Raw genomic sequence first — 12,766 nt, forward strand, 5'->3', positions numbered from 1 at the left:
CGTAACGCTGTGTTTCACATTTATGCAAATGAAGCCCTTAAAATTTGCATAAATTTACATAATATCATTTTTTCCTCCACGGAAATCAAAACTTCAACTCATAAGCTTCAAAATGATACCAAACATGTCAATATTGAGCAAAGATGAAATTTTGCCTTCTGAGGGGACCTTATCTTAGACTTGCCCATCAAGTGAAAGTGCTGAACTAGCTTTTTCCTCCATATCTCGGAAGTGGCTCAAGTTATCTTGAAACTTACTACATAATATGCATGTTCTGCCTGACAGTGATTATCGTATGAATCTTAGGGTCAAAGGCCAGATGAAAATAGTGACAGTTAATACTATTCAATACAGAAATTGCACTTTTTCTCCTTACCTTAAAAATTACTCAATGCATAAACTTATGAATGGGTCAAAGTCAAGTTAAAGTCCTTAAATCCCCAAATACATGCTCTCCTATTCATCCAATCAAACCTAGGTCAAGGAAGGTGAACATTCAACACATCTGTGACAAACTTGTCATTTGAATATTTTGCCAATTTTATGAAAATGTTATCACACATTATCCACATGTACTATAGACCTATTAGGAGAATCATGCATTATGGCGGAGGCATACCAGTCACCATAGCGACATTTCTAGTTTTTTTTTAAATTCTCACACAGACTTTACATTATAACATGCATCAACATTTGTATCCAGTTGAACAGTTTTCTTAACTTCGACTTAAACCTCCCAAAAGTTATTCAAAGAAGATGAAATTAATGAAAAGCGGGAAATATGGTATATGATATAAGTTTTTGAGTTTTGCTTTGTTTTGTTTGTTTGTTTTCTGTTTATGGTCTTGTTTATATACCAGGGTTAAATTCTAGGTCTACTTCAGTTCCTAGTGCATCATACTGCATGAGAGAAGACTTAACAAGTTTGATATTGTATTGCAGCATGGAAGCAATATCTCCTGTCACATGCGAGGAGTTAAAGAAATGTGATAGTGTATATTCTAGTTCCTTACAACTTTTTAATAGTTCTGTAATGATTTGGGCCTTTCATAGATCAAACAAATTCTTCACTATCAATGATGAGTGCTCATTTAAATTTTATTTCCTCCATTATATTCATTAATGTTTTGTGTTTGTTTGTTTGTTTTTGCACCATGTGTGTTGCTCAGGGTGCAAAGAATTAAACATGCATTCTTAATGGATGATTGGACATTTGCTGCTTTTCACTATTCTTTGTAACAGTCCAGATATTTTAACATCTTAAGCAGTAACCATGACATTGACATTCGCTGTGTGAATAGCTATCAGTTTCATATGTGTAATTTTGAGTGTATTTTGACATACAAATCCTCTAGATGTTTATTATCTTGTGCATTTTCAAATGTTAATAACCCAATGTCAGTTTTGGTCTTGATCACAAACTGTCAATGTTTAAAATTGTGTTCATCAGTTCAGTTTTGTGTTCATGCTTGTGTACTAACATCTCTGAATGGTTTGACCTGTGTCCAAGCTGACTTGCCCTTGAGTGTATGCGTGTGCTGAAATGTCTTTAACCCAGTTTCATGAATGTTATTCAGGGAGAAGAAAATTGAGAAAGAAGACATTCATGGACGAAGAGAATGAAGACCAAGAAAGAAGAATCATCTTGAAGAAGATAAGCAAAATCAAAGATGGCAGAGAAGTGGAGGGAAGCAGATGATCTCTTGCGAAGGTAAAGAATGATGATATTTTCTCTGTTACGAGTGACTCCAAACGATGGCAGAGTGAGGTAAAGTGTAGAATGTTAGCAGTAAGTATTAAGTAGCTTTTTGCACCTTTTTATCACTATCATTTCATTTCACCCAGAGACCTCTAGCATGATTAAGTGAACAGCACTTGGCATGTTTGCTGCTATCATGTCAGTTATGACATTACTGCTCTCATGGATCAGTTTCACTTTGCCCTTCCCTTGCAGTGAGGCAGATCTCAAAAGAATTTCTGCGAGCTGGGGCAGATGTGATCCAGGCATTTACCTTCTATGCAAGTGACGACAAACTGGAGAATCGTGCCAACAAATCACTAGAGAAGCACACAGTAAGTACTCCAGCAATGAGAAGGCTTTTTGGCCAAGGGAAATGAAATGGAGACACCACTGGTTAATAAAGCACACAGTTCAGATTTTTTTTTTTTTCTGTAGTCCAAGATGGGCAGGGATTCCACTTTAAGTGTTGTTACTGTAATTTCTGCATCTCTAGGTATTCAAGTTTGTTTCACATTTGTATTAGTTGTGTCAGGACAGAGACGCAAGGTACAGGATACACCACATCTACCCATAAACTCAACATGAATCTTTTTTATTCAGTATTCCAAATTTTTACAAATAACAACAATTACAACAAATTAATGTTAGGGGAAAATAAAAGGGGAAAATTTAACTTCTCCAATTTGATTAGCAGTTTCGATCAATGGAAAAATATGTTAAACAGTTGTGTACAGTCCTATGCAAAAAACCTGCTCCACACAAGAAATTTTGTATAGCAATCGTTGAAAAAAAAAAATGCATAGCAAATTGCGATGTGTGATACCAGGAAAATTATTCCTTGTATGTTAAGCATGATATATGAACATACGCTTGAAAGCAAAGAAAAAAGATGAGCATGTGCAAAACCTGCCTTCATAAGAAATATTTGTTCAAATCATTGTGTTATCGGAAAAGAGAGTGCTTAATTACTACACTCAAATCAACCTTTCAGAAATGTTCTTGCAAAATCCGCACCTTCTGTATGCTTCACACCAAACATCAATTGACCAAACATCAAATGTTACTTTAATCCTGAAATACCATGAGGCATGATGGCTATGACTTTGTACAAATGTACCCAAACTAGGCCTACATACATGCTTACATACGCATAACACATGGTGCAATCATGAGCTTTAGCCATGCAGTTCAGGTACATTTGAGGGCATTTTCTGAGTAAGCCAGTTGCATCTATTAAGTGCTCAGCTGTTCATAGGAGTGCACTATAGATGAGAGACTAAAGCAATATGAAAATGTGTTGTGTCAGACAAAGCCAAAATAGAAAGCATTATCCAGAGTTTACATCTCTTGTTTAATAAAAAAAAATTACAAGAAATAAGAAACACACACACACACATACAGATACAGATGGTGTACATGAATCTGGAGGGAAAAGTGTGCTAGTACAACTGCAGGACACCCATTTTGAGCAGAGAAGAACTAACTTTCTCAAAGATACCACAAGGCTTTACTATAGGGCCTACATCATTTTCTGGCGTCAGTTACGACTTTGTGCAATTTTCTAAGTACATATTCATCCAGAACACCATAGTTATCTAAACAGTATTTGTGAGATCCGTTGTGTATGTCACTACCATTGCACACGAGCTTTACATGTGTTTGTGTTTGTGTGTGCGGTGTTTTAATTGTATGAAAAGAGCAATGCATTATTCAAAATGTTCATCATATCCTGCATTTTGATGGATGTTTTCATTTCATTTTTGTTGTGGTGTGCAATATGGGTGCATGTCTGAACAGTTGTCATCAAGAGCAAATGCTGCTAAATAGAAAGGTTCAACATTTTTTTTTTTTTTTTTTTTTTTTTTTGGGGGGGGGGGGTTGTTCCACCATGTCTTTATCTTGGGACAGTCTTATCAGAATCGTAGTACAGCTTGTATTATGCCTCACAATGTATTTCACATGACATCTTGCCTATGTATTTAACAACGGTTTATATTTAGTCATTGCTTTGTTATTTGTTTACATTTAGGGTGCTCTTATCAACCAGAGGGCCTGTGAAATTGCCCGTGAAGTTGCTGAACTGGGCAACGGCAATGGGCCAGGGCTAATGGCAGGAGGAGTCTGCCAGACTCCTGCCTATCTCTCTGGCGGCACTAAGGAGCAGGTACAGGCAGTTTTCCGCAAGCAGGCTGAGGTGTTCATCAACAATGATGTCGACTTCATGATTGCCGAGGTCAGTGCAAGTTGGGACTTAGCTGGTCCAAACCTCCTCTCTTTTATAGGGAAGCTTTTGGGTTTTTCAGTTCAAAGTAACTTCTTGGAGCATGTTGCATTTACTTCATGGAGTGGGCTGCATTTACTTCATGCGGTGTTACAACAGTACGCTTACAGTGAATAAAATATGTGACCAACAGATTAGGCATTGTAATATTAATATCTTTTGATATGGCAGTATAATTCTAGTGATGGCAATTAATGTTGTATCCCCCAAAAGTAGCCAGTTGATATCATCATTACTACCCATTTCAGGCATCTTGAGCAGTAACATATACAATCATTACAATGTAAACTTTTTACAACTTTCCTTACTGATTTTCACTCAGTGCCAGCTCTACACCACTGCAACCTTATCATGCATGCACACATGCGCAGCTCATCTACTGTAAAAGTGGATATTTACGCGCGAGTAATTTTTCGCGCTCGGCTGGGTAAGAGGAATTTTGCGTGTTTTTAGTTCCACAGAATCAAGACACGCATTAGCGGCACATATGGTATGATGTGCAAAAATATTTGCGTTTTATTTTCGCGCTGGTTTCTGGTAGCGCGAAATGCGCGCAAATTTCACACAGCGAAAACATTTCCACTTTTACAGTATGTGGCAGGCGTAACAGCCAGCTCACACAGTGGCACGATCGTCCTCTATTTTTATGTGTTAACGTATGGGAATTTGCCCTCCGTCGCGAAATTCTGATATGCAGAGCGTGTTACAGCCATGCACGCACAGTCACACGTATGCCTAAACAGAAGGCAGATGCAGCAATTGTCCTTAATATTTCGTGTTAACGTATGGGAATTTGCCCAGAGCAAATTTTCATCATTGGGAGCTCAAGTGCTCGGATGCTATATTATCCTCTTTTTTTAACACGCAAGTCCTGTAGGCATTTGTAAAAGAGGGGAATACAATTTCATAGAACCACAGCTCAAATGTCTGATGTGGGTGATGATAATTGATACTTGAAGGAGATATGGTGCTGGCTGGCACTTTAATGGCAAGGTTTAATGATAAATGTGCTGCATAGTGTAGCATATTGTTGTGCCGTGGAGCAGTATTACTAAGCGCATTTCCATTCGGAGCAGTTGTTGCACTATTGATCACCAAGTGCACTTAGTATGAAAGTAGTATTCAGAGTAACTTCGCAGTTCAGAGTGAGTTCTTCAAAATTTCCAGCAGTAACATGCATTTTTACCAGACACAATAATGATAATGATCAAGCATGCAGTGCTACACCTGTACCAAGTAGCATTATGTTCTACCACCATGGAAACCTTCAAGAAATATTAACTATGATGAATAAAAGGCTTTTTCCACCATGCAAAATTGTTGGCACAAGACAAAGGCCTTTCATGTGTCTTAATAACAAAAAGCTGGGGAAATCATAAGGCCATTCATGCCATCTCGTGCTCAAACTATCCACATCTTGTATAAATGCATTAATCATAACTAGTCTTTATGCTTTCCACTCATTTATGTACCTTTCAGTACTTCGAACATGTTGAAGAGGCAGAATGGGCCGTTGAGGAGTTGAAGAAGACGGGTAAACCAATTGTGTGTTCACTGTGCATCGGGCCCGAGGGTGACATGCACGATGTGAGCGCTGCTGAATGTGCTGTCCGCATGGCCAAAGCAGGTAGGTAGGAAACCCTGGTAAATACTACTGAAAGTGTGCACATAATCTGCAACCTTACTTCTCAACCTTTTTACAACCCAATGCCTACTTTGGCTCCAACATTTTTTTTTTAGGCCCAGAAAGATAAGGTATGAATCCTTTTAATGTTTGGCTGACATCACGGCCCACCAGTTGAGAAGTGGGGATCTAGAAGATGTGTTTACACATGTAAATGCAACAGTTGCCTAAGAATGAATGGGCTTTGAATTTTGTTACATGTATATTGAAAATCTCACAAGAAATTATTTGTAGTATGGTTGACTTTTAGAGTTCCTGCCAAATTGACTGCATTTGCAAAATTTTATCTTTAGGTACGAAAATGTTAAAGCGCAAAAGCCCATATCATTCTTGGGCCACTATAACATTTGTGCCATCTGAACACAATTCTCATGAGATTGGCTGCATCTTAATGATTAAAGGGTGTTGCCAGATTTGTTAATAAGTGAGGGAAAAAAGAGAAATTATTTAAAAACTCTCAGGGTTCTTGGGTTGTGATGTAATACTTTTGAGCATTAAGGCTTATCTACACCCGAGGTAATGTTCTTTATGAAGAAGCATCCATCTTAAGGCCCTGTCACACCTTTCTGGGTAAGCTATGCGGGCTTGCGGTTGCGAGTAGGGATTTTCCAGCACGCATGAGAATTTTCTGTGGGCGGACAAGGATGTTGGCGAGTTCCGTATTTGCGTCTGACTGCTAGAGGCGTGCTATTTACCTGCTACTTGCGTGTACTGTAAAAGTGGATATTTTCGCGCGACTAATTTTTTGCGCTTGGGCGGGTAAGAAGAGTTTCGAGTGTTTTTAATTCCGCGGAATCGAGACATCACGCACAGGAACATATGGCTAGCAAAAATATTCGCGTGCTTTTATTTTCGCGGCAGTTTCTGGTTGCGTGAAATGCGCGAAAATGTTAACACTGCGAAAATTTCCATTTTTACAGTATTCCGTGTGACCTGCGTGAGAGCTTTGAAACCGATCCATTTTCAGTTACGAGCAACATATGGGGACTGTGAATTACTTGCGTTACAGCAGCTGTAACGCAGGTACTTCGTAGTCCCCATACGCGGCCAAGATAATGACATTCTGTGGGACTTGTGCCATTCATTCAGAAAATTCCTTCACTAAATTGTCAGCCCCCACGCGCCAGGCACGCAGGTCACACTGAGTACCCGCAAGTAAAACTTTAGTGGAACACGTCCAGCAAGTAAGACACAACATGCAAAACTCGCCCTAATCCTTGTCTGCCCTCATAAATTATCCGGTATGCTGGAAAATCTCCCACACAACAAGCCCGTGTAGCTTGCCCGGAAGGGTGTGACAGGGCCTAAACATGGCTGCGGGTAGAAAGGATTTGCTTGCGCACCTCCGGGCGACTACGGGTGAGATACGTGCTAGGTACTGTCATGAGCGGGTCATCTGCGGGGACCTCCGGGTGGTAAAGATTGTTCTTCGCAAGTCGCATGCAAGGCTTGCTTGGAAAGGTGTGACACAGCCTTTAGAAGAACCTGTTCAGGAATTTTTGTAACACCAAAAGCAGATGAACAAAAGATGTGTTGACAGTAATTCATCTTACTCTACATTTTGCAAGTCTTATATCAAAGTGGGGATTCTGCTGTAAATGCATTTTATTATGAACAGCCATACTATTAAAAATAATCAGGTTTAAAAACGAAGCGAAAATTTGGTTTATTGTTTCAAGGTTTTTTCACACTACAATAGTTATAGCCTTTCTGTGGTGGCAGCACACTGTCATCTGAAATACAGGCAACCACTGTTGCATGTATGACATGACCGGCAGTTTTCTTTCATGATGTCAACATTTTGTCATAGCTGAACAGTGAAGTATATTTGTATAAGAGGTATAGATTATAATTTTTGGACCTTGACGTTCACTTTGTTGAAACCAGAATTTAACAGAAATGCACTTTACAACTGGACAGTATTTATGACGTTTTAATCCTTTTGTGTCAATTTGATGATTGTTCACCATCTTGGAGAGAGTGTACTTCCACTGATTGAAGAACAACATGCCTATTTTTGTGTAGGAGCCGATGTGGTCGGCGTCAACTGCCACTTCGACCCCTTTGTCTCCCTGAAGGCGGTTGCACTGATGAAGGAGGGTTTGGATAAGGCAGGCATTAAGCGTCATCTCATGCTCCAGCCCCTAGCATTCTCCACCCCAGACTGTGGTAAGCAGGGCTTCATCGACCTGCCAGAGTTTCCATTTGGTAAGTGAGCCATGCAGTTTGATTGCATTGATGACAAACGCAAGAGCTACATAAAAATGAAAGCAAAGTCTCTCACATCCTCGAAATTACTGTCAAGATTAAATTGATCCTGACTCGAAACACTTCACAGGGCAAAAAGGTTTATCCAGCATTGCCATACTGGATGAAAAGTGTCACGCAAGCCTTTGACGTAAATGTTGTTTGAGAAAATATGTGTAATTTAACTAAGTTTGTTTTCACAAAACTTTTTTCATTCAGAGTCATTTTCCATCAACCTACACCTGCGTCCTTCATGAAGCTTGCATTTTGTAATATCAAATAAGCAAATGCAATGCAAAATTGTGGGTTACGTACTTCCAGATGTCATGGTTGCTGCAAGTATATCTATTTTATAAAACATTACATTCCGCAGTAGGTCCACCCTCATTTGTGTGTTGTCTTTATAAGCAGTGTTAATAAATGAAGCATAGGTACCAATTACATATGCTTAAGTAGCACCTTGTAGTTGTTTTCATAAAAATGTATCAGTGAAAAGTGCCATGTCCTTACATTATATCTCTGGTGTCGCTAACCCCCCCCCCCCCCCCCCCCAAAAAAAAAAAAAAAAAAAAAAAAAACAGGTCTGGAACCACGAATTATGACGAGATGGGAGTGTCACCGTTATGCTCGGGAGTCGTATGACCTTGGAGTCCGCTACATCGGGGGATGCTGCGGCTTTGAACCCTACCACATCCGTGCCGTCTGCGAGGAGCTGAGCAAGGAGCGCGGCTTCCTCCCAGCTGGATCTGAGAAACATGCTCTCTGGGGAGATGGTCTGCGCATGCACACAAAGCCATGGGTCAGGGCTCGGTGAGTTTAATGCAGTGTAAGATTCATGAATGTATAAGTTCTCTCCGTGGTTGTCACCTCTGTTTCTATCAGTACATTACATTGTGATGACAAATGTTTGACGGGCACACTTACAATATGAATTAATCAAAAAATAGGTGGTGTCCTTGAGTGTTACAGTATTTATTTGAGAGGGGTGACTCAAGGATGTGATTCCATAGATATAGAGAGTTGTTCTACAGGTGGTTTGACCTCATTTGCGTATAACTCGCAACACTACTTCGTACATCAAGATTTCTGTACAACCTCCTAGCTGATACAAAGCTTTTAACCCGTCGAGGACGAGTCCCGAGTATACTCGGGCAGGTGTCTATGGGAAATGCGTGTAGTAGCAAAATCAAACTGTCCTCAACGAGTTAAGAGCAGGGCAATGCAGTAAGGGGTGTGTGTGTGTGTGTGTGTGGGGGGGGGGGGGGGGGGTAGTGGGATTAAGGCTAAAGGGATATCAGTCTGTCTGTGCAGAGACTAGGTTGTTATCACCATTTGTAAGATGTAGATGACTCCCCTTAAAATGAAGTCCGCGAGACCAGCATTTTTCTTTCATCATATCAAAATTTCGTTATATCCGAACAAATAACAAATAAAAGCCATAGAGCGGATGATGTTGCAGGCTGAATTTTTATTTTGTTGTTTCCCGAATTTTGTCATAACCATGTTTGTTATAACGGGAGTGCACTGTAGCATTATTCTGATTACAACAAAGTAAAAATTACGCTCAAAAATTGTCATCTACATAATTATCTTTATGTACTTTACTGTTAAGCGATACAGTGCACTCCCATCATAAAGAACATGGTTTTAACAAAATTCCGGTTACATGAAGTAAAAATTCAGGCAGCAACATTATCCACTCTGTGTATTTTTATTGTTCATTTGTTCAGTTATAATGAAATTTCAGTATTAACGAATGAAAACTGCCGGTCCCAAGGACTTTGTTAATAACAGGAATCCTCCACTGTAACAAATTTTTGATATAGCAAAGGAAAACTGCTGATCCTGAGGACTTTGTTATACTGGGAGTGGCCTGTATCTGTTGATAATGACTATGTGCGCTCCCATTATAACTAACACAGTTAGAACAAAGCTGTTATTACAAGATGAAAATTTGGGTTCCAAAGTAATGTCTTTATAATTTTATATATTTTATCATTTGCCTATAATGGTGTTTCATTATAACAAAAGAAAAATGCTTTGTCGCAGAGAGACTTGGTTACAATGGAAGTTGCCTGTACAACATACTATTGCAGGAAGCAATGTTGTCCCTTGACAGTAATTCTTTGCAGTACACAACTTACGCTGTTTGACAGGGAGCCATAATATATAGGATCCAATAGACCAGTCAATGACATGTTGCCCATTCCTTCACTTTACAGAGCTAACGCAGTTACTGGGAGAACCTGAAGCCAGCCAGTGGCCGGCCATATTGTCCATCTATGTCCAAGCCAGACAACTGGGGCCAGACTCGCGGAGACAAAAATCTGATCCAGAAGGCCGATGAGACTACTGATGATGAATTGAAGAACTTGATGAACAATAAGTAGTACCTCAACGCTATCACAGTTACCCCTCCCCAAGAATGAATCTCTCAGGGGAAGTGCTTTGTACATTTTGCTTGTATTTTGGAAAATATGTGCAGCTTTTGCCTGTAATTAGAATTTTAGAAGATAAAGGCACTTTTATTTGATTTATTTTCCTTCTAGTTTTCTTTTATTAGGAATGTACAGTGTATGTTAGACAATAGTTGTCTTTGATTTAAAAGAAATTGTAAAATTAATTGGTATCAAACCATATAGGGGAACCAGTTTGGTGAAAGCATTTCAGTTTGTTGTGATGTACCTCCCATACGAAAATAGTTCTTTAAAGTGATCCAGGTACACATTTCCCCGGTCAGTGCCCTCAATTAGAACAAACTTGCAAATTTCGTTAGTACTGCATATCACCAGCTAATGTGAAAGCAGAAGACGTAAGGAAAAGTTGCTTCATATCCTCTTACAAGTAGAATGCTAAAACATGTAAGCATTCATAGACTTTTAGATGTTATGCTACATGTATTTCCACTGGTTTTCAAGGGTATGTATCATTTCCATGCTTGAAATGATGTATTTATTTTTTATGAATGAGTGAATGCAAGAATTTGTGTACATAAGTTGGATAGTCGACTGGAGATTCACCAGCACCAATCCAAAAAGAAAACTGCACACTTGGTGTAAAAAATTGAGTTGTGCTGGTTCAAAGAGTAGGCCATCATGTGTTTTTAACTCATTGGATTTCATTTGTTTCCTGTGTTGCAATTCTTCGCCACATATCTTGATTAAGTAAGGCATGGCAAATTAATGTTCACATGAAATTAAGGGAGTACTTTATTCAATTTGTTATATCTCTATCACTGATGGCCTGTTGTTTTTGGTCTGTTTGTTTTTTTTTTTCTTGGGGGGATTTGTTGTTGCTTTCGTATTTTGTGTGTTTGTTTTTTTAAACCAAGAAATATGACTTGGGATAAATAAGAGTGTCATGAAGACCTACTGAGAAAAGTGGAAGTATGCAGATTTGTGGTTTTGTGGATGATGTTGCTTCTGTATTTGACACTACAATACATGTATGCTAAGAAAACAACTCCTCAATTACAGCATTGCCTTATACTGTATATTAACCGCAAATACATGTAGTCTTATGTGTGTATACTTGTGTAGCACCTACTGATTTCGGTTGAAACAAAGAAATTTGTACTCTACGGAGTATCTTGTAACAGGATGTGTGGTACAGGTCCAATAACTATCCTGTCAAACATTGTTTTAATTACTCAGATTGATGATAATGGATGCATTTAAATTGTGTGGCATGACAGTGCACTACATATGAACCTAGTAATTATGAATCCCCTCTGTTTGGACCACACTAAGTCATGAAATATCAGTGACTACCTTGTATTAAAAATTTTGGGGTCCCACCCCCATAAAAAAACAAAAACAATGAATGCTTTGTTGTGATTAATATTTTATGATGAGAGGTAGAGTGATCATACAAGTATACTTTGCTAGTTTCTGATGAGATAAATACACAACCAGGATGATATAACAAATTAGCACACAATGTACATTCATTAAATATTGGGTTTAATTGGCAAAATACGCAAAATAGAGGTACATGTGTATATTAACAAAATTGCAGACAATTTGCAAAGTGAAAATTCCTCATCACTTTCTAGCTAATTTTGATATTGGTAACAAAAACTAAGAATGGTATATAAGTTGCATGTTACAACAAAATTGTAATACATTTACTTTTCTACAACCATATACAGTGTATACTGATAAGATGAGGTAAAATAGTTATTATCTCATTTCTTTCTCTCTCTCTCTCTCTTTCATTTTAGGCATCAGAATCAATTGTTTGAATAAGTGCCTGTGTATTTCCACAAACAAATCCATGTCTCAGTGGTAATTGATACTCAAAAATAAGTCATTTTCATCACTAAATTATTTTGTTCCATTTCGCATCTGGAAGAAAAATACCCATTTCAATCAATGAAATATAGAATAAATACAATAGGCATGAACAACAGATTGATACAAGTCAGAATTAAAATATGTAATACTGTACATGTATATTCTATTTAAATCCTGCAAGTGAGGTGGGCATGTTGTACAACAGTACGGTGCGCTCCCGTTATAACAAAATGCTCGGGACCGGCAGTTTTCTTTCGTTATAACAAAATTTCGTTATAACCGAACAAATACGATATAAAACGAAAACAAGGAAACCACGTACATATATCATATTCTGTTTGCTGAATACTCGTCATACACAGGAAAGCTATGTGAATGTGATGGGATAAGTTACAATAATAAACGCAAGTTCCCCTCAGAAACTGTGCATGACACAAGGAGCGAACACACAGTGGTGTGAAGCGTTCACCCATGCAGAGACGCTATATTATGCTTGTTCCACTACGTATTTTCGAAAG

The 12,766-nt window shown here is 38.5% G+C and overlaps 1 protein-coding gene across 1 annotated transcript in view; it reads left to right on the forward strand.

Moving 5' to 3' along the window:
- Positions 1–10,343, forward strand: part of LOC139744978 (betaine--homocysteine S-methyltransferase 1-like) — a 30,350-nt gene extending 20,007 nt beyond the window's left edge. The window contains exons 3-8 of the mRNA XM_071655387.1: positions 1,955–2,073; positions 3,771–3,974; positions 5,502–5,649; positions 7,732–7,914; positions 8,535–8,763; positions 10,187–10,343. Coding sequence (XP_071511488.1) covers positions 1,955–2,073; positions 3,771–3,974; positions 5,502–5,649; positions 7,732–7,914; positions 8,535–8,763; positions 10,187–10,343 — 1,040 coding nt within the window. The remainder of the gene's footprint in view (positions 1–1,954; positions 2,074–3,770; positions 3,975–5,501; positions 5,650–7,731; positions 7,915–8,534; positions 8,764–10,186) is intronic.
- Positions 10,344–12,766: the final 2,423 nt, after the last annotated feature.

Source organism: Diadema antillarum, unplaced genomic scaffold (genome assembly GCF_040938485.1).
Source record: "Diadema antillarum isolate AM-2024a unplaced genomic scaffold, OU_Dant_1.0 seq00001224_RagTag, whole genome shotgun sequence".
Taxonomy (NCBI): Eukaryota; Metazoa; Echinodermata; class Echinoidea; order Diadematoida; family Diadematidae; genus Diadema; species Diadema antillarum.